Raw genomic sequence first — 22,528 nt, 5'->3', positions numbered from 1 at the left:
TCTACACCAGAACTTTTCAAGATTTAAGTCAGAAGAAAGCGTAGAGGTAACATGCACCAAACCCCAGCACGTCACAGAAGATACAGCAACGTCGTAAGGTAAGGAAAGTCTGTTTAATGACAACGACGGAACAGGCTTAGTCAAGACCAGGACAGCCTGTGGCATTCACGTGACAGGCCCCACTACTGTCAACAGGGATGCCGTGAGTGCGGCCTAGGGACCCAGCGCGGGGGCAGCGGGAAGGGTCAGAAACCCTGAGGCTCCCCTGTCCCAGGGCCTGGCACGCATGCGACGCACACAGCGGGAGCCCCAAGGACAGTCTCCGCCATCAAATCTCAACATCGAGCAGAAACGCAAGTGCGTTATCTCCTCGCCCTCGGGGTAAACGGGGCCCCTTCCACCCACCGCCGCCAGCCCCCAGTCCCTGGGAAGGTCAGGGAAACGGAAGCGGTCCGCAGGTTCGTAGACAGAACAGCTCTCAGACTCTGCTCCCTAAGAAGCTTAGTGAAACAGTGGAACTGCCAGGCGTCTCAACAGTCCCAACGGTCCCATCAGAGCGGGGACGGGGAGAAACGTGCATTCCCCCTCAGTGCTGCAGTCAAGTTAAGGCAGGTTTAGGAGACCCGTCCTGGGAGGCAGCTGGCAACATCCCCCGTCAGAGAGAGGTGGAGAGATCAGGGGTGAAGGCCGTCCCTGAGTGCAAGACCACAAACTTCGGCACACTCCAAAGTGTTTTCTATGGCAAGGTCTTCTGCATCACCAAAAAGCACTGTAAAGTAAGGCTTCCCCCCACAAAGGCTCTTTTCTAGTCCTAGCGCTAGTAAACAAAATGTGAAGTGCAGAAAGCTGAGAATTCTACCAGAAAGGCCACACAAGGGCAGGCGGATGCAGAGCCGCGCACACACCTGCTGGGCACGCAGCCAGGAGGGCCCAGCTCCAGCAACTGCCCGCCAGCCGCAGACGGGTGGGCCAAGGGCTCAGCCCCGACCTGGACAGGAGCCACCAGCAAGCAGAAAGCCAAGGAGTCCCAGAGCCGCCCCGTTCCAAGGCGTCAGAAGATCCCCATGCAGTTAAAGGGTCGCTTGACCCCACAGACCGCAAGGCCCAAGTCCCACCTGGTGCCACACGGCTGTTTCTGGGAAGTCTGTAGTGCTGGTTTGTTTTAAAGACAGAACACTCGTTCTAGGGACCAGATTCTCTCCACTGGAAGCCGACCTCTTCGGAGGAGAGCAGCAGAGCAGCTCCTGGGACACGGTGTCCTGCCCACGAGGCGGAACAAGCTGGCTCCATGGCTGAGGCTCCTGCCCCAGGGCTCTGAGGTTCCCACCTCCCCGGCCCAGAGAGGTCAGCGGGGCTGGGCTCAGGCAGGCTTCCTCCCTGCCCCCAGTGCCGTTCAGGTATGGGGCGGGGAACGGACCGGCATTTAAACTGAGTACTTTAGGCAGAATTTCTATTGCTTTATTCTCACTGGAGGGAAACCTTTCTTTTTCCCAGGGAGCACAGAAGGCTTGTTGCACGCTGGTGGTACAGAGGTCGGAGTTCACAGAGGCCTGACAAGGACTCCCACCTGACGCTTGCCATGTCCACTCACGGTATCCTTGGTGTGCCTTCATCGGCCTCAGTGATACGGAATAAATAATGCAGTTTATTTACAGGTTCTGGTGGAGCTTTCTCGGTGGGGGGGGGGGGGGGGACAAACGGTGCGTTTTGTCACGTTATTAAACCAGCCTATATAGACAAGTCTGCTCTCCCACCGGGCACAGAATGCACGCCGACAAGCCGCCGTTCACACGCAGCAGGCAATCGCAGATGCCGGCAGCCGGACACGGTGGTGCACGGGGGACTTCTGGGATTGGAGGCTGAAGCCAGAGTCTCCCTCACTGAGCCAGGACACCCACTCAGGGTGACAGCAGCACTGCTTCAACGGAAGACTTTCAAGGCTAGTAAGGTATCCCTGCAGGTACAAACAAGGCTACGTGGGCCTACCAAAGTGGGGGGTCCTCCCAGAGCACACGGGGGCTACAGCGGAGAGCCAACCAGGCGCCTAGCAATGCGTCCAGGCGCCCTCGCGCCTCTGCTTTCCACAAGCACATGAGCACAACTTGCTGTCTGTGGGACCAGGAAGGTTAATGGAAGGGGGTTCTAGCAACGGGTGGTCAGCCCAGGTGCAGCAATCACGGGTACGCATTCAACACGGAGCACTTACAAGAAACGTGTACATATAATTGTTTATACAGACCCACAAGAGCCTGAGACGCCAGGGTTTGTAGTCACTGCGCTTATTGCAAAAAGAGGTAATTGAGGTGGTAACAGGGTAAAATTAACGCAGCTCAGCCCCAGGGTCTACACCTCGTGTTTGGGTCCTTCAGGGACAATGTGACCGCTTCTATTTGTGGATGGACTCCGGCCTTTCCATGCCCAGAAAGCAAGATGACTTTTGTCCAGCCCTGCCCCGTGGCCCTGAGGGTCACCCCGGGCTAGGGTGGGGCTCCCGGCTCGGTCTCCAGCTGCTCTCGGAGGAAGAAGCAACGACACTCCTCAGAGGTTGGTCTCATCCCAGGCAGGGTCGTTCATGTTCTTGAGAACTTTCCTCACCAGCTTCTCCAGGTCTTTGCGGGCTCTCTGCTCCTCCTCCAGAGATTTCTTCATCTTTTTGTTATCCTGTAAACGAAGCAGACCACAGGAAGCTGAGTGTCTTGGGCACAGAAGAGGACTTGTTTCCCAGGAGTGATCCCGGGCCAGAATCCGCCACATTCCCACAGATGCTCCTATGAGCAGGACCAATCACAGATGGAAGAACAGCCCTAACTATCGAGCCAGAGAATCTCCGCATAGCTCACGAGAGGGTGAATGAAAGTCACAAAAGGAACTGCGCGCATCCTTCCACATCTGCGAAGATCCTACAGTCCTCTTATAGAAAAACGGTAGCAGCAGCTGAAAGGCTACACAAGCCTGCCTTCCCACACTTCAACCCGATCGCCCCGAGGCGTGCAGACCTGTACCCACTGCTGAGGGTCCCTTCAAACTCGGAAGAGAAGCACGTGGAAGCCGCGAGGACGCAGCGAGGTCGGCCGAGTGCACGTCCAGGCCCAGATCGCGCCACACCCCAACCCCCCTGCCTCACATGCAGGGCTCACCACGCACTCCTCGGAGACACAAGCTGGTGTGCAACGTACTTTACCCAAAATACGCAAAATATACTCGGTCACTTAGCCAAGTTCACCTGACTTCTTAAGAACAAGAACCGTGCATTCCACCAGCAAGTGGTGGAACTTCCCAGCAGGATCTTTGGATGTTTTAAATGATGATCCCAACGGGACCTGAGATGATTTATAATGCCGACAGTACAGTACAAAGTTTGAACAGGTCACTTTAAGAATTCATTTCCTGGTCTGTCCCATTCACAGGGGACCAAACTGACCCTGGAGCAGAGAGAAAGGCTGCCCCCTCGGTGCTAGTGTCCCTAGGGACAGATGGCCTCGCTTTTCACACGGTGCTTTCCTCTGACCCCACTACAAGACTGAAGAGGTGGTCAGGACTCACCTGTCTCAACTCCTGGACTTCATCCTTTAACGCATAGACCGTGTCAACGAGGCTCCTGAAACAGAAAATGGGACAAACACCTGAACCGGGATGGGAGTGAGGACGCCGCCCGGAAGCACTCCACCAGGGGGCACAACAGTGCCCCGCCCGCTACCCGTCCCACTCCACTCGCCGTGCAGCAGCCCAGTTAAGGCTAGCGTCCACCCCCACCTCCCTGCCCTGAAACGCTGGGGGTCGCTTACTTCTCCTCGATCACCGTCTGACCATTACTCTTGGTTTCTTCAACTATCATCTTCTCTTCCTCTGGAAGCAAAACTTGTGGAGCAGGCTCTTTGCGTGAACCTATGTCATTAAAACAACAGAAACACAAAGCCACAGGTGAATGCCATGGTGGAAGTGAAAACCGGACTCAAGAACACGACTTAAACATCACTATTAAATCCCGGGGATCGTGCGTTAGGAAACTCTCTAGATACAACACAGGAAGGGCAGCTTTTTACCAATTTTCTCCACTTCTGCCTAGCGAACTCAGTCCTTCTCATGCCTAAAGCATCTAGACGAAAGGAAGCACCAGCCTTTTGGTGATTTATTAAGCTTCGGTTCCTTCATGAATCGGGATCAAATCCTGAAATCTTCCACAGGTAGCAAGGTCCTGACCCCAGTGCCCTGGATGTTTTGGAATAAATACCAAAAAAATTGGGGGGAACATCTGAATCAAACGTTGAGACCAATCAGTCCGGGCATTTTAGAAAGATGGGCCAGACAGTGGCGCGCACAGGGTGCTCATAAATGCAAACAGCTGACGAAACGCTTAACTTTAGAGCAACAAGTAAAAATAAAGGTTGAGACACGTGGTTTAGAAAAACTGAGATTTATTACTTCTTTCGTGAAAACGTCATTTGACATTCCCTGGAACATACACATTTTCCCAGCGGAAGGTGGTAAAGTGCTGACGATGTCGGAGGGAGGCGTGCACCATTTCTCCGGGGCCCGCGCTGCAGCCTGCCTGGGCCCTGTCCCGAGGAACACGCGCTGTGGGATGGGTACTTTAGAAACCAGGAAACCCAGGGCGCCTGGGTGGCTCAGTTGGTTAAGCGACTGCCTTCGGCTCAGGTCATGATCCTGGAGTCCCGGGATCGAGTCCCGCATCGGGCTCCCTGCTCAGCAGGGAGTCTGCTTCTCCCTCTGACCCTCCCCCCTCTCATGTGCTATCTCTCATTCTCTCTCTCAAATAAATATATAAAATCTTAAAAAAAAAAAAAAAAAGAAACCGGGAAACCCCAATATCTCACAGGTAAGAAAGGAGACTCAAATCTTTTTTAAGGACACAAAAAAGAAAATCTGAGGTAGTACTTTCTTAAAAGGTTATACAACACTACAAAACTTCTACTTTTGAGAAGTATCAGATGCAAATTTGAGGGAAGAATCTACCACAGAATGTAAACACCTGCAAGTGGTATTTTGATAAACATTTCTCCATTAAACAAATACAACTGGTGTTTGACAGCTGCTAACGGATTACAGAGATGATGGTACAACTCACTGTCTCCTGGTTTACCTTTAGTCCGCCTTCCGCAAAGTTTGCCAAACTCTAAGATGGCTGTGCCTCCTTGCGTCATGGGGACATTCAGCAGGACACCAATTTTCTTAAAGACAGGGTTTTAAGAATAGTTTCACCAGCACTTCAGCGTCAGCTTAATCCCCTCTCAACAGGACTAACAATTACCATCAAAGCTTGACAGCCACAGGGCTCCATTGTTTCCACGGCTGCACACCACAGGGCAGAGGACTGGAGTTCGCTGGCCACAGGGCCTTGGCCTCGACTCTCCCTGCTGCCACCTGGACAACTTCAAGACCTGCTCTGTTCCCGTCACACAGCCTGGGAAGGACGTCAGATCCAAGCGCACCATGAAACGTAACGGCAGGAACTGGACAAAGCTAGGATGTGGACCACCTCCTGCTGTGCCGTCCCAAGCATGAGAAGATTAAACTCCGGGCAAGCAAGTGCCACTATGTGTCCCACGGCGCACGCTTCGGCACGTACATATGTCTCCAGCCCAAGGAAGGAAGGGCCCCTCGGGGCATCAGTAACTTTAGTGCTCTGATCGGATGGGGCACTTAGGATTCTGTCACAAGCCCCAACAGCCGGTGTATGGGCGCACATCAGCACACTGCCGCTCTCCTGTCCGGTCCCGTCGCTGCCAGGGACTGGGACGTGTCACTCTGCGGTACCCCTCACTAAGGGGCAGAACCCCACCCCGTCACAGTCACCCATCCCCAAGGGGAATTACTCTTCAGACAGAGGGCAACATCCTTCAAGACACGGCTCCTGAGAGGGACAGGTTTCTTAAGACATCAGTACGCTGACAATCGGCCTCCTGGAGTATCGCCGGCTCCAGCTGCCACGGCTCTGCGAGGGACTGCAGGCACGTCATCTTCTAGATCCTTTGGGGGCTTCTGGGCCACACCGGAAAATACTGCTTAGGAAGGAAACTGGTATGTGGGACAAATAAGGGAAAGCTCAGTGGTACCAGCTGAGGTGAGAATTCTGAAGGCCGTGGAACATCCCGTGCTTCCAAGACACACAACGTTACCTCCGTTTTCATCAGGAGAGTTAGTTTGCTCATGTGCTGTTTTCCCCAGAGAAACAAAGGCATTCACATAAAAATTCAAATGTGTATACCACATGTGTAGGACAAAACGGTTTCAGTGAATTTTCGCCATGAAGAGAGGTCATGAGTCAACTTAGTCGGCTCCTAAGTGCCCCCGCCCCTGCCACCCACTCTGTGTTATGGTCAGATCAGAAGAGGCCCCAGCTGTGAGTCCATCACCCCCGGCTGGAAATACGACGTCTCGTTAGGTCATCCATGTGAGGACTCGACAGGATGAGAAGTTCACCGGGCAGCGCTGTGGGAAGATGGGCTTCCTCGCATCTCTCTCCGGTTATTTTCACACCTTGTAGCTTCCTGGGCTGCCCGCTGACGCGAGGCGCTCCCAGCTTCAAGCAGCAGGAGAAACAAGGGACGCCTGTGCCATAAGGACAAGGGTCAGACAGCAGGCGCTGTCCCATCCGCACGAGTAGGGAGGCCCAGGGCTCGTAAAGCAGAACGGAGCTACCAACTCTGCAGAGCTGCTCTGAGAATTTAAGAATCACATTTAGTATCTTTTACCAGGTAAAGTCACAAAAACGAAAGCCTTCAATCCCGTTACGTAACGGGACATCAGAGGATGAAAAGCCCGTGAGAACTGATACACGAGTAGCATACACGTGACGGTTATTTTTGGAAATACACTGAAAGCATACCAGAATTTATTATACAAACTTAAATTTGAGAATGTTATAGGCAGAATGTACGGACTTAACGGCTTGATTCCTGAAAGATGCTGGTGTGGAAAATGAATATTTACTAGCCTGCAGAGAAATCCATACGATGCTAGTAATGCGCCTAGTTTCAGTGGAATGTGTTTCTACGAGGACAGGAAAACTTGGGTTTTTCAGAAAATTAAATAGATGTTCTCCAGCCAGGTTTATAAGTAAGTCTGTTCTTACAGAAATAGCCAAGTCTTACAAAGTAGATTTAACAAGTTATCTCAAAGATCACTTGGGTATTTTTAGAGGGATCACAGCATGTTTTCCCTGAATTACTTTGTTTGGCAAAACAACAGAACCCGCCAAGAATGTTCTGTCACTTTATTTAAAATCCTCTAAAAGGGGCTGAGACACAGAGAAATGGGTTCATGATGGTCCAGCACATTCAAGGTCTGCGTTTCCAGGAGGTAATGGGGTACGAGCACTGTCAGTACTCCATCTTGCGGGCGTTCATGCGGTGACCTCCCTGGGGGGCTACTGCTCCAGGCCCCAGGGAGGGAGTGTGTGCCCTGACCCGAAGGGCTCATCTGGAACGTGCCTGAAGTCATTCACACAGCTAGCAGAGAGACGTCTCTCCCCTCCCACCCCTGGCACACGGACGCTGGGCCCCCACAGCAGCCTCTGCTGCACAGCCCTCTCGTCTACACCATCTGGGGGACTCAGGTCTGCACTTCCTGGAGAGTAGCCGTGCAGCACCTGGATCATCGCCCACCTGACCCCCCATCAGTAAGGGGGTGCCCCCCAGAATAACACTGTGTAAGCCGTATGGTGTCGCCTGCTTCCTTTTCCTGCCTCAAAGTGCCTTCTCGGTTTGGGGGTATTTTGCTGTCCCTCCACCTTCTAACGCAGGGGTTCTGCACCACATTGCTTTGGAAAATGCCGACGGCTACGGCCACTTCTGGAAGGTCCACAGTGCACACAGGGCATGCTGACGGTTTTCACCGGGTGTGTAGTAGAAATACCCACTTACTTTAATTCGGCATTTCCTCAAGTCACCTGAGTGCCGCGCCTCCTTTCAGCAACATTCCACAGTTGTGTGTGTCACGGTTTAAAAGGGGTGTTGGACTAGCCTAGAACCCTGTCTGCATCTACAAGGACATGCACACAAGTACTGGCTGGATTTGCTGTTCAGTACGGGGGTGACTACAATGGAACTGTAATCGACACGTAGCACCAATCCAACATTTCTCCAACTGGAGGACTCCAGAGAACATGCCCGCAGAATCTGGCTGCGGAGGCCACAGGCAGACACGCCATGGTAGCTGCACACTGCCACACAGCGGGAGACGGGAAGGCGAGCCTGTGCCCTTAGAGGTGTGATCTACAAGCTGGAGACACGTGGAGCCCTGCCCCCTACAACACCTGCAGCCTCTCAGAGCACTGTGGGTCTTTGAGAAACACACATCTAGCGAGGGCCGGTACCGCACAGAGGCCTTGCCTGAGCAGCACAGAGCAGGGGACTCAAAGCCCGGGCGCCTCTCCGTGGTTAGACTGCCACCTGACCGGACACACCGACAGGACACATGGCTCAGTCAACTCCAGGGCACACAAGGGCTAGCGTGTGCGTGTGGGCATGTGCGTGTGTATGCGTGACAGAGTCAGCCTGCATCAGAAGCCTAAACATGGTGTTTTTCAGGAAAGATCATCTGCTCATCTGGCCAGCAGTCGAGTACATTTGTGGGAGAACTCCATAGATTCTTAAATTCATCATCTTTCTAAAATCTGCACCTAATTATACTCAAGCGAAACCGAACTTTCAGAATGAAGGAAAATATTACAACTTTTAAAAGAAATCTATTTAATAAAACCTCTCCCAAAGGTCATTTGTTATTTATGGCTATCATAGGATTCTAATTTTTTTCTTAGGAAAATGTGAGGCATCTCCTTGGGGAACCATCTGCATCTGTTTACCGTTTGCACCCTGCCCTAGCCCCACACGGACACTCCTTTTCACTTCTCAGCCAGCTGGGCACGCACTTTATAAAACAAAGATTAAAACTGACCTTAGTCTTAAAAAAATAAAAAATCTATTATTTATAGGCTTTTTTCCCCCCATTTATGCACAACAAAACCAAGAGTGCTTCTTTCTGAAGACAAGCCTTTCAGTGACCGAAAACTTCTTTAAAAAAAGAGGGAGAAAGGAAATAAAAGTGTGTCAGGAGTCACCCTGTATTGTCTAGAATGTATTTATTCTAAGGAAATGCATGTCTCTCTACCAAAGCAGACAGAAAGTGTCCCATTGCCTGGCCTTCCTCTGGAAGACAACATACAGGAGAACAGCCAAATCATATTCAGTTGCAAGCTATGCTACTCCCCCGCCCCCCAGGTAACAAATATTAAAAGCCACAGGCTAGCAAATGCAAAATTTATTTCAACTGTACATAACAGATGTCTTTTTTTTTTTTTTATAAAACAAACACTTCATTTGCCATATGCAACCACAAACAGTATGCATACTGTACAATACAATGCAACATTCAGGTGTACATCCAACTGAGTCTTCAAATGGCCGTCACCCACTAAAAATGGCTTTCCCATTCACAGAGAAAAAACACAATATAGAAGTTTTTTTTCAAGGTCTCTTATTCCACTATATACACATTACTGTGTTTTGGCAATTTTACGCAAAACACATAATTAATATAGCTTATATACTGTGGCAAGGGTAAATTCAAGGTCAACACCACGTAGGGCCCCGCGGAAGGCCCGGGACGGCTTCCACCTACCTTCAGGTTCAGGGTCTGCACCCGCACACGACGGCGCTAACTGTGCACACGGCCAGGACAGAGCTGCACCAAGCAGACTCCGTTTCGGCGTGACCGGAGCTCCACGGATGGAGTGTCCCCGCCCTCTGGTGCCACACTGCCACTGCCCCCCAGGGACCACTTCCAGGCCCGTGGCACTAACACTTCCAACCAGGTCACAAGAGCAAATGGTGACAGACATTCGAAACAAGCCCAAACAACCAGAAGCCAGGGCGGTGTGATACAGTGATCCCAGCATCAGCAAAATCACCGCGCACGTGGCTTTAACTGGTACCAAAGGACTGGGGGACAGTGTCAGACCTCGGTGGACAGAACGTGAGGTCTCCGGAGAACGACCCAAACGACACTTGGTGATAAGGAAGTATCGCAGTGCTGTGGCACGCGCGACACGGGCCCCCGCGCTTACTGAGGCTTCTTGGCAAAGGCGGCTACGCCAACTCACCAACGGCAGCCTCAGAGCAGACAGACAGACATTCTACTATTAGCGTCAGAAAAGGTGACTGCTGTACACATACAAAATAAAACAACTGCTGCTAAGTTCACTGCATGAACTTCGTAGTCCTACTTCTCCCAAACTTCCACTATTTGGCTGAATACATATAAACCCCATCTCTACCGTGGGTTAATACTGGGCTCTAACTAATTTTAAGATTGCTCCTCAACTTTCTTACTTATATTAATTGATATAAAAGTATGAAATCTCCAGATGGCGTGAGCAGCTCAATAGCTGTGTGGCAACAGAGACCTATTTGGAATTCTTGGTTTTCCTCAGGACCTCACCACATGCAGTACTGAAGGCGTGTGACCCTCTAAGCAACACGCCGCCGCCAGGGTTCACCGGCGCCCAGCCAACTAGGGCGCGCCGCAGCCCGGCTGTCTCTGCGCAAGCAAAACACACACTGGCTACAGGGCTTCGCTGGGGGCCGGGGGAGGAGAGAGATCACAGCCACCCGGAACTACAGTCACCCTGAGGAGAGGAAAACGGGTGATTCCCAACGTGTTATGGCATCTTGTTTTCTGAAGCTGGTTTCAATGAATACTTAAAACACAACCCTGAGGTTCCATTTTAACACCAAGTACAGCATGCACGGGAGAGAACAATGACCAGATGTGGATCTGGATGCCACAACTCAAAGTAACAGGTCACGTTCAGTTCTTTCTGAAGCAGAAATTCATCTGAGAGAGGCCAGTGAAATCTCCTTACAACAAATCCCAGGCAAGTGGGGGAGTTCCCTCCAAATCTGAGACGTTCTTGTGAGTGAGTGACCTGGCAACCGAGGTCTTCAATGGACTCAGATGTCCCCGTGACAATCAGGAATGGGGGTCACAGAGGACGGGCTGCTGTAAACGGAGTTTCACGGCAGCTAGCTGCTGAAAACAAACCCCGTGTCCGTCGCAGGCAGCGTGACAGGGATGTGGGGTACAGCCAGGCTGGGACTGGAGCCAAGCACTCACCTGGCTCTGAACGGAGTCGCATATACACCTTCAGAGGCCGAGTGCTTCCGAGTCTGGCCTGAATCTTCAGTGGAGCGGCACGGGCGTGCTAAGCGCCAGTTAAGAGCGATTGCTCCAAATCAGGAGAGTTGGGTGTGATGATGTGGGGGAGGGTCTGAGCTCTGACAGTAACCTGGCCCTCGGAGAACTCCCACCCCCAACCCCACCCCCGGCAAACGGGGACGTGGGACGGCCGTCTGAGGCACCCTGATGAGCCACGGCCCACGCTAGCCACACCCACACACAGCCCTGCGTGGCAGCCAAGCACCCTGTGGGGTCCTCAGAACACAGCCGTCTGAACTGACCCCATCTTCCCAGTGCGCGTTTCCTTGGCCTCTCTCCACAACTCGTTCCCCAGTGGGGCTGCTGCACACAGAACACTGAGACCCCTATGTAAGGCCAGAGTCGCCTCTGTGGTGCTGGCACTTAGATCACAAACCTGTATGGTCTCGTATAAAATAGGAAAGTGTTCACACAGCTGTATTCACAAAGAAATGAGACAGGTGCTACACCGAGAACAGGACCCCAGACCATTCAGAGCTGGAGAGCCACCACCACCCACGGGGGAAGGGACCCTCGGGCGCGGCCCCGTGAGCGCACCGCCTCCTTCCACCGCGGCAGCTCGAACAGACGGTCGAACTGGCAAGTGGGCCTCCACACAGTACAATGGGAAATATCAGCAATGCTCTCAAAAGTTGTTAAAATATCACATAAAAGACAAGGAACAGCAAGAAAACATCTAAGAAAAGCAGGCTGCGATACAACAAGCATTTGTTAAGAAAAGCTCAGAAGTGCATTAGTTCTGGTGAGAGATATATGAGCAACAGCTCTTACGAGATGTAGAACCCATTCTGTAACTATGGGCTGTCCATATACTGTCATAGTCAGAGTCTTCCGAGAGGTCTGAAGGCTCCAGACGGGAAAGGCTACTGCGACGACCCAAGGAGTCTAGACTTGATTGGTCGTCGTCAGCCAAGACGTGATTATGCATCAGGTCAGTGCCTTGCCATGCTACGACGGGGAGGGATGGAGTGACAGGCAGAGGTGGGAGGGGACGGACAGGAAGAGCCACAACCAAAAACATGAAAACAAAAGCAAAAGGTGATGGGAAGAGAAGGAAGAGAGAAAATATTGTTAAAAACTGGCAACAATGTTCATTTCTCCTTATTTACGGTGGGTTTTAATAGCACAACCCTCAGAGTAAAACAGGATTATTTACATAAACCTAAGTCACAATACTGTTCCCAAACGGTCCCTCACATAAGCCCATGTCCACAGATACTTCCACGGACATTTCCCAGATCAACAATTCTATCCCAGTCTACTAACCGTGAGCCTCGTTCAGGACGTTTGTAAGAGAAGCCATTTATGCGTTTCATTAGGAACGGTGTCTCACTCTTAAGTGGACATACTGAAGCAGGAGAGCTTCAGAGGATTTTTGGACTGACTTCTTCAGCTCTCCCTTTGCCAGACCAGAACTCCCCAGAAGTCATCTTAATGGTGAGGTCTAAACTTACCTTATCAAACTACCACCACTGTAAAAACTTCAGAGTGGAGAAAAGGGTTACACAGGGTCTGGGTCCCTCTGGGACCCCCTTCCTGCCGCTGTACCCCAGAGCTCGGCCAGGGGAAGAGAAAAAGTGGGAGGCCTGTTCAAACACTCTCAGCCCCGATGCACACCCTTTTACCGACAGGACAAGAGACACGATGAGCCGAGAGCCACTGTGTTAACAGCAGGGCGACAGACAAAAGTGGGCACAAGATGGGAGAGCAGTCAGCAGCTGGGAGCAAGGGCACCGGCCAGGCAGCTGTGAGGGAGGCATGCAGGGACGCTGCGCGACAGACAGGGCACCCCGCAGCCCCCGCGGGCCCCGCCCTAGCCTGCTGCCGCCCCAACGGCATTCCATTCCCAAACCACAACAAGAACAAGCAGTGGGCCAGTTTGGATTCCTTCAACTAAATCCCTGGAGTCTAATGAAGGTCACTACTTCCTTGAGACAGAAATCGATAACCAAAGGTGTCTGGCTTTATAAATGTCTTCTTGGCATCCAAACATACACTGAAAGGAGGTGGATTTTAGGTAAAGTATATTACCCTGTTTTTACTAAGCAATGTAATATGAAAAGAGCTGCCTCCACTGTAATCCCACACTACCCTTCCAGCATCAAGGATCCATTTCCCCTATCCTATCTGGTCCTAAGAGTATTAGGGTTACAGCCATCTAGGACTGGACACACGAGGCCCCAGAGTGCTTAGCCCATAGTATCAGCTGAAAATAAAAATCCATGTATCGTGCAAACTTCTCTGACACAGGAGAACTGGAGACACATGATACAGATGACAGATAACCCGCATGGTCTACGGGCCGTCCCCTCCAGGCAACCAAAGCAGCGAGGCCACAGGGACATCATGAGGCACCGTCTCCCCGATGAACAGACGAAGCTCTCACGAACACACACACAAAGCTCATGTTACCTGGTCTGTTTACCTGAGACTACCACGTTGCAATTTTATTTCAAGTAATTTGAGAGAATTCTTCAAAATTTCCAATTCAAAACCCAAAACACTATGGCCACATTTTATATAACCTAAAACCTAAAATAGTTTCTTACCAAATCTATGAAATCAGTATCAAAAGACAAACTGTATTTACAAATGACCGTTTGACTTGATGCACACCCCACTTCCAGGCCTTTCCATGTCTCCCCCATTCTGCTGACCAGTTACTATGAATGTGTGTTCTCACAGGACAAGGACAAACAAGAGTCTCGATGCGCACACCAGACACTTAAAACACCGGCCACAGGGAAGTTTCTAGGTGATCTGCAGACTGCCCCTGGGGTTCAATCCTGCCAGCCCTTTTTAACTGTCACCATCTTTAACAAAAGCTAAAGCGGGTGAAAATTCCCTTTCCCCCGTCCTTTTTATCAGAATTAGTCTGACACAAGCCAGGATGCAGATCTGAACCACCAAAGTAGAGGTGGTGGGAATGAAGCAGTGATCAGCAATGTGCCCAAAGTCAGGGTAGAAAGGGAATCCAAGACACACGATCCAACAGAAACCAGTTTCTAAGCCAGAATACGTAAACCAGTTCTCGAACAAAACCAAACCAAACCCCAAAAAGCCCACCTAGAAAGGACCGTGCAGGACACCCTGTGGTGCCTGTGGTCCTGGCCCCAGGGGAGGGGAAGGCGACCCTTTCTCCTGAACAAACCACGCATTCCACTGCGTCTGCACCCCCGCGCTGCACTCCACCTTCAAACGCTGGGAAGTTAAAGACAAAAAGAGCCCACCTTTTCCTGTCCCGACAGATTAAGGTTCCTCAACTGAGACCTTGTGCATAAAGATACAGGAAACTCAGTGGTGCTGAAATCCACCACATAAATTAGTTGGGGTCCACTTCCAAAAATGTTTATAAATGCATCATTTAGAAAAGCGGGGGGTGGGGGGCTGCTAAAAAAGACTTGCTCTAGGTTTACATTCTTGACAATTCTACGAATCTTAAGGAAAAAAGTCCCACTACCAATAGCTTAAAGAGCTTAAAAATAACTGAACGCATCTTCTGTCTTCCAAGCACATCTTCTTACTAAGCAAAAGCTTTCTACACCCTGGCAGCACCTCCTACTTAAAGTTCCCCAGCAGAACGTCTGGTAGAAATGCGTCCTCTTCCTGGCAGCTCAGCCCCTCTGTGGGGCCTCAGGGACGCCGGGCGGGCCAGCCAGGTGTCCTTCAGTGACAGCCACACACAGGGCCCAGCACAGGCCCCTCGGATGGGGACCCTAACCCCACCGAGGCGCTGCAGTGCGCAGTCCGAGACGGTGAGACTTACTTGAGTTGAGCGTTTGCCGCGTTTTGGCGCTCGTGCAGTAAGCCTCGATGACCTTCAGAATCTGCGCATCTTCCTCCAGAGCGGCCGTGCCTGTCAAGACACGACACGCCACAATCAAGCTAAAAGTAACAAGTAGAACAGGTCACGATCTAAAAAACAACTTCTCTTTTATCAGAGAACGGTTTCCTAACATTTATAAAACAGCTCTATGTTTTTAGAATATTTTTTATGCGCAACATACCTACCTAGTTTGTGCAACTATACCTACCCCATACCTGGCAAAAGGCCAGTGCCCTCCATATGCAGCAGCGGTCTTACTAGTCCGTAGGAAAGGCGGTACCCTCCCATGCTGGGATTGAAAAAAGGGCAAGGAACAAGCAAGTCACACAAAAAAACCTTAAGAGGCTTCTTCTTGCTAAGTAACAAAACAAAGCCTCAGGTTTTCACCCACTGGCCTGACAAACATAAGGAATTCTGACAATCCCCAGTGCTATGGGGCAGCACGAAGATCCTGGAGAGCTCCAGAAAGAGCACTTCCTCTGACCCCCCATCTGTACGAGAGATTTCATGCCAACCTCACCCCAGATGGTCACAAAGCACTACCGAGACCTTGACAGTGTTCCTCCAGCACTGTCCAACCATGGATCCCTCCAGACGCTGGCTTCATGTACTCAGACCACACGCATGGAGGAGGAGAGAAGCTTCCAGACCAACAACATCGAGTGCCGTCAGTCCCGGACTCGGTGCCTCGCGCATAGCAGACTTCACATGATCCTATGGGGGTGAACTATTCCTCTTCTCTGTTTTACTCCATTTTCTATATTTTTTTGTATTTTCTAAGATATTACACTTGGGTATGTATTTTAAGAGGTTCACCTACTCTAATAAAAATGTGGAAGAATTGAAAGCTTAAGTAGAAGCTATATAAAGCCTCAACATTTTATGATAGTAAGATACATATACAAGACAAATCGAATATACTGTACTAAAAATAAATAACAGTATCTTCTAGGATTTTTAGGGTTCCAGGTCTCACATTTAGGTCTTTCTAATCTGCTTTGAGTTTATTTCCATGTATGCTGTAAGAAAGTGGTCCAGTTTTCCCAACACCATTGTTTGAAGAGACTGTTCTGTTTCCCATGATACATTCTTGCCTCTTTTGTTATGGGTTTGGGGCTCTAGTCTGTTCCACTGGCATATGTGTTTATTTTTGTACCTACCATACTATTTTGATTAGTACAGTTTTGTAGTATATCTTGAAATCTGGAATTATGGTATCTCCGGCTTTGTTTTTCTTAAGATACCATATGATCCAGTAATACTACTGGGTATTTACCCAGAGGAAACAAAAACATTAATTTGAAAGGATACATGCACCCGTATGTTTACTGCAGCATAGTCTACAACAGCCAAGTTATGGAAGCAGCCAACCCGAGTGTCCGCCAATAGATGAATGGACAAGGAAGGTGGTGTACACACACACACACACACACACACACAGGAGTATTATGCATCCATAAAGGGATGAGATCGTGCCATTTGTGACAACATGGACGGACCAAGAGTATATTACACTAAGCGAAGTAAGTCAGACTAAAAAACACAAATACCATGATTTCACTCATATGTGGAATCTACAATAAAAACGAACGAACAAACAGCAGCATTAGACTGGTAAATACAGAGAACTGACGGCTTGGGGTTAGGTAACAGAACAGATGAGGAGTAGCGGGGGACCGAGGCTTCCAGTTAAGGCATGAGTAAGCCCCAGGGATGGGAGGCCCAGCACGGGGCGTACAGTCAATGGTGGGATGCGCTGTGTGGTCACACACAGGGGCCGCACAGGTGCTGAGCAGCGCAGAGCATCCAAACATAAAACCACCATGGGGTAACGCCAAAACTAACATAATGTTGTGGGTCAACTACACTCAAATAAAATTTACAAAGAAAACACAAATTTCAGCACCCAGAGTTGAAGAGCTATTGGAAAATGGACTTAGCGCCACTGACTGGAGCCCATTATGTACATGACAAGCTCCTCCCTCAGGAGTAAGAGAGGGTCTTCCTCACTTCATTTCAGGACCTGCTGAATATGGCAACTTCACAGGCACGTCGTTCCACCTCTGCCCAGGGGACCGCGATCTGTGCCTGGGACTACCTGTCCAGATGACAGGATTGGACAGCTATGTCAGAGGTGAGTCGGTATGCACGCAACACCTAACGCCCAGAGACAGCACGGACACCAGAAAGGACGCTCACCAGCCTCCCCACGACGGAGTTTATGGCTATCACCGAGCTTGCTTTCCTCGCAGCCCCTATGTGGCACAGGCTAGCCCACAAAAACTTTCAGGATTCTGAATGTAAGCAAGACTAAAAGAACTTGGGAAAGCACCGTGTGACTTTAGAGCAGGTGCTCAGGGAGCACGAGAGATGTACAGGCCCCCCTTACAAAGAGGTCGCAAGGCTGACATCTCTCCTCCAACCCACATGGAACCCCTGGTTCTCTTTCAGCCCCCGGTCCCTCCAAGTTCCCTCCGCTGGCTCCTCAGCTCCCCAGGCCTGACCTTGTCTTTCTCCTCGCATCACATCTCATGGCCTGAGCAGCCGTGTCAGCCCGCAAGCAGCTCCGAATCCTCACCACCCGCCTTTCCACCGGCCTCGGGCCTGGGATTCCTCCTGCAGGACCCCTTCCCAGCCTCGGCAAGACTGCACGGCGGGGGGGGGGGGGGGGGGGTACGACAGGTCCCGTGGGCTCTAGGACGTCTAGCAGCATCCCTAGCCTCTACTCACTGTAAGGCAGCAGTGCCCACACACCCAACTGTAACCGCCAAAAAGGCCTCTAGACGGGAGTACCTCCAGAGGGGGCAAAGTCACCCCCGGCTGAGAAACCACAGCCTGCAGGCTCCCTCTTCAAAGAAATCTGAACTCTGTCCACGTTGGCCCACTACACCGTCATCACCTGGTCCAGCCACCATCCTATCTTCCTCACCTGGACCAGTTCACCTCCTACCTGGCCTGCCTCCTCCCACCTCTGCTTGCCTGAACTCAACACAGCAGTCGGCGATTGTGTTCAAACCAAGGCCCATCACACGCTCCGCTCACAGCAGGACTGCAGCGGCCCATCTGCTCAGGGCGCCTCTGAGAATCAGCTCTCACTACCAACCCCGCCACCTCCCACGTGAGCCCCACGGGGTCCTTGCTGTGCCCATGGAGCTACCTTTCAGTAAAAAGACAGAAGACTCAACAGGCAGATAGTGTGCTGGTGCAAAGGGTGGGGGAGGGAGGGGCGCTGGGGCCACTTTAGAGGGCGCAGCTGGGAGGTGGGGAGAGGGCACCACGTGGAGAAAGCAGCCCAGGCACTGGCTCCAGAGCCCCCAAGGCAGGACTGTCTCCTCACCCATTTCATTAGTGTCCAGGGAGTGCAACCCTGCTCTGCATGCTCAGGATCTGGCAGAAGGACCGCCATGATGGCAAGCGACGCTGTGCCCGCTGCAGTGCCGAGCGGTGTAAGCGCTCACGTTCATGGAGCAGCCTCTAGGCCCCTCCCTGCATCTACCACTTCCAGCTTATCAGCCATATCAAGATGAGTGGGGGAGGAGGCCCGCGTGCAGGCCACCTGGACTCCAGGGATCCTGCAGAGGCCCCGAACCAAGCAGCCCCCTTCCCTGGGGTGACATCAGCCATGCTCACGTTCTGACTACAAACATCTCTCCCACGAGTCTTCTTTTATAAATGAATCCCTGAAAGGTCCCAAATAAATACAGCAAAAAAGAAGAGCAATGCTCCACAAAGTCAGGAAGACCCGTGACAGGTCCCGGGAGCACAGGGGCAAGGAGGCAGAGCCCACCCCTTCCCTGAGGCTGCCACTGCCTGGGCCGTCTCCCCCTTGAGGTCCTCCTGCAGCGCAGACAGTCCCACAGCCGTCTGCGGCCATGGAACCCCTCCTGCCTGTGGCACCGGGAAACCAGCTCGGCAGTGGGAAGCAGCAGGTGGACACGTGCACACACAATCTCTCCAGTCACTTCTCAAAATAGCTCTACTTGCTCACACACTATCAGTGGAGGAGTGTCCCCCGGACACGTAGAGACACCTGGTGCAGCCCAGGCCAAGGAGGGGGCCAGACAGAATAGGTGGTCCCAGGGCTACCCTGCACACCCCTGGCCTGGGTCCCCAGAACAAGTGATCACAGAGGCCAAGAGACTGCAAGCGGTTCCATCAAGGGGAAAACCACGCATGTGCTTCAGCACGAGGCAGCTCTCCTGCTCGTGGGTGTCACCGCTGGAAGGGTTCACTGCCCTCGCTCCTCAGTGTCCTTTAGACAAGACATTAAGGCTCAGACCCCGACAGCTGACGCCTCCGGAAAGCCACCAGCCCTCTCTCTACGCTGTGAGCACTGCGCCCGAGACGGGCCCGTGTCCTCAGCCACACGTGGTGTGTACTCACTTTTCCGCAATGCAAACTCTTCATCGGAAGGCTTCCGCTCAGGCTTGCGCTTAGGTAGCAACTTTTTCATGGTCTTGGGACTCTTACTAAGATCCTGGAGAAAGAAAAAGGGGAAAAAGTGCTGACATATTCCAAAGGCAGGAATTTTTCCTGACGTGTCGGTGAGAGTCACTGATGGCATGAAATAGAAGTTTCTACAGCCGTTCAAGGTAAAGAACTTCCTACTTTACTCATGCTGGGCTTCCTTGGCCAGCTGCTGAGCATTGATATAATAAAAGCAAAAGCAAGAGGGCGCAGGCTCTGATGAAAACCCTGGTGTCCCTTGGACCCGTTGGCACTGTGACAACAGAGTGCAGAGGTGCTGCAGGCTCGCAGGCAAGCTAGCTGACACAGGCACAGATGCACGCGTGCTGCAAATTCTGGAGCAGACCCATCTGCTGCAGAGAACCAGAAAGAGATCAGGAAAACTAGGGCCATTTTTCGAGGAAAAGTAGAAGCCTCCAGAGAGGAGAAAAGGGAAGAATATCTGCCCGTGGGCCCTGAGTGCAGACGCATGCAGACAACAGAGCACTGGCATGGACCCTGGCATGGACACATGAGCTCATGGCGGAGTCACGATGCAACGATCCGCCCCTTCCCTCTCAAACACAGTGACTAAAGACCACAGAGAAGGTCCGCAGGGACAGGCCAGGCTCCAGCGGCCAAGCATGTATGAAATACCGATAAGGTCTTAATGCTGCATCACTGAAGTCACACAAACCATTTGTGAGTCTTACGACAGGAAACCAACGTGACAGGGGCTATGAGAGGAAATCAGACCAAAAGCACAGAAGGAACACAGCTTGGTTTTGGAAGGTAGCTCTTCAAAATCTCTTCTGCTAAACTGTACAGGCTTTTAAAAATGTGGCAGAAATCAGTGCCCAGAGAAGTAACTACAGCATGTGTTCTACAGCCCTGGGCAGCACGCCATGCTCACGCAGGCCACGTCCGCCCACCCGTGGGCCCAAGACTTGCACGAAGGGTCTGGAGGGGCTCAGGGACACAAGGCCACAGATACCCCAGCACTGGGTCCAGCAAAGCAGGTGTAGCCCAGACAGCAAAACCAGAAGCTCAGGTTCACGGCCACACCTCTCCCCTCATGCTTTGTGCTCCATGACTGGACACTCTCCGCCCACCCTTCCTCGACAGCAGGGAGACCCCCACCGGCACAGCCGACACCATGTGCACAGGCTAAATGGGTAACAGAACCCCACGTGTCACATAACCGCCCACGGCAAAGCAACCTCGGACTTGGGCATGTGATCACCAGCGAGACAGAGGTCCTGAACAGCAAAATTCGTTAACAAAAACACGTCAAGGACAGATCATCACCTATGTAATACTTCTGTGGGTCGTAAAACACGTAGGGCCGCTGGCAAGGATGGGGGAGGTCCAGGGCCGCAGGCAAACGCGACCTCAGACGGACGAGAAGTGCACCAGGACGTGCCACCTCACGCTCTGCGCTCAGACTCGCACTCAGGCTGTGCACGCCTACTCATGCTCATGACCACACCCAGCACTTCAGTCATGAGCTTCCTCAAGTGCAAGTATTTCTCGGGTAGTTAAGGTAGTTCGTGTCCTGAACGCAGGTGCAGCGTCAGCAGCCTGGTGTGACCGTGCAGGACGGACCCTGTCGCAGACAGAGCTCTCCAACACAGAGCTGCAGAGCCGTGCGCTCCCACTTCCATCTGTGCATGCTCTCTTCCTCTCAAATAGCTCCCGGTGACCAACGCAGGGTTCCAGGGCGGCCCTCACTCGCACCTGGAGAAGGGTCAGAAAGCCTCGGCAAGACCCACCATGGATTTAGGTGCGCAAAGTTAACTCAGGCTCCCCGGAGGCGGGGCCCAGGGAAGCCCCCCGCTCCAGGCTCCCGGCGGCAGGAAGCAAGGCCTGTCCGCGAGGGGCACAGAGCATCTAATGCTAGCCAAAGCAGAAGGGAAGGACAGAAGAACCAAGGCAGACCTTCACGGTTCTGAAGCGAGTCTGTATTTGTCTTACGTCACAGAATCACAGACAGAAACACAGAACGAAGCAGAGAACAGACAACCTAACACCACCGAGATGTCAAGTTCACACTCGCCTGCGCTCAGACCTCACCTCCTTGTAGCAGAGCGCAGCCGAGGGCCGCAGGGGAGGTGCGGGTCGCAGGCAGCTCAGGCTCCACGGCTTGGGGGTCTTCGGAGGCTCCAGGGGCCCCCAGTTGATGGTGGTGTGCGGAGTGCCGTGGTGGGAGGGGTGGGGCAGCGTGTGGTAGGCAGGCGTCAGGGGTACCGGCTTGCTGTCCGCGTGCTTGCTGGATGGGGCGATCGGATGGGAGGGGAGCTACGGGGGAAGAGAGCGTGAAACACCACAGCTGCCATCAGGGGTCCCCTCAACCAGACCCACGAGGTTCTGCCTATTTCTAAAACACTCCCAGATTGTCATCATTTCTTTAATCTCCAACCCCAAGCAGTCAGCTTCTGGGCCACCCGTCTACTCTGCGTCAGGGCAGCTTGGGGGAGCAGGCAGCAGGATGCGGAGGCCCAAACCCAAGCACCCCACTGCCACCTTTATTTGCCACGGAGTAGCATCTGCAACAAGGTGTTCCATTTATAGCCTAGATCAGAATTTTGTAAAAGAACAGGCATTTCTTGTACTGAGAATGTGGTTATGGGGGAGGGTAATTCTCCCCAGTCACATAATTTACTGCCTGGTGATTTAGGAGTGGGATAAATGCCTGTTTTCATTTAAAAAGTTTTCCCAAGACATAGCCAGGCCCATTCCTGTTGATGGCTATAAAACCAAAGTATAAAACCATACTGCCTGTAAAACTAAAAATATTTTACGGTCTCTTTGCAGAAAAATTTTGCCAATCCCTAGGGTAAAACAAGTTATTTTCTCAGGAAAACCAGCTTTAATCAAAATAAAGTTATATAAAATATAGTTTCTCAGAAAGATAATGGGGTTCATATGCCTGGAAAACCCCAAAATATTCCATTACAGTGACAATTAAATGCAAAAATGTTCAATAAAATAATACTCAAAATCAGCCAATGACCTCAAATT

The 22,528-nt window shown here is 51.7% G+C and overlaps 1 protein-coding gene across 4 annotated transcripts in view; it reads right to left on the bottom strand.

Annotated features, from left to right (window-relative positions):
* Positions 1-1,436: 1,436 nt before the first annotated feature.
* Positions 1,437-22,528, bottom strand: part of LOC112826467 (rho guanine nucleotide exchange factor 7) — a 62,515-nt gene continuing 41,423 nt past the window's right edge. For 2 of the 4 annotated variants that reach the window (XM_025874595.2, XM_073887441.1), the window contains 7 exons: positions 21,581-21,805; positions 19,445-19,538; positions 15,002-15,091; positions 12,007-12,183; positions 3,786-3,885; positions 3,544-3,598; positions 1,437-2,661 (listed from right to left, as the gene is read on the bottom strand). In XM_025874595.2, coding sequence (XP_025730380.1) covers positions 2,539-2,661; positions 3,544-3,598; positions 3,786-3,885; positions 12,007-12,183; positions 15,002-15,091; positions 19,445-19,538; positions 21,581-21,805 — 864 coding nt within the window. In that variant the 3' untranslated portion in view covers positions 1,437-2,538. The remainder of the gene's footprint in view (positions 2,662-3,543; positions 3,599-3,785; positions 3,886-12,006; positions 12,184-15,001; positions 15,092-19,444; positions 19,539-21,580; positions 21,806-22,528) is intronic. The other 2 variants (XM_025874596.2, XM_025874594.2) reach the window with 2 other exon arrangements.

This window comes from Callorhinus ursinus, unplaced genomic scaffold (genome assembly GCF_003265705.2).
Source record: "Callorhinus ursinus isolate GAN/ISIS: 27379988/994484 unplaced genomic scaffold, GSC_fseal_2.0 scaffold79, whole genome shotgun sequence".
Classification (NCBI taxonomy): Eukaryota; Metazoa; Chordata; class Mammalia; order Carnivora; family Otariidae; genus Callorhinus; species Callorhinus ursinus.
Note: the sequence above shows the minus strand (reverse complement) of the source record. Positions and strands in the feature narration are given on the sequence as shown.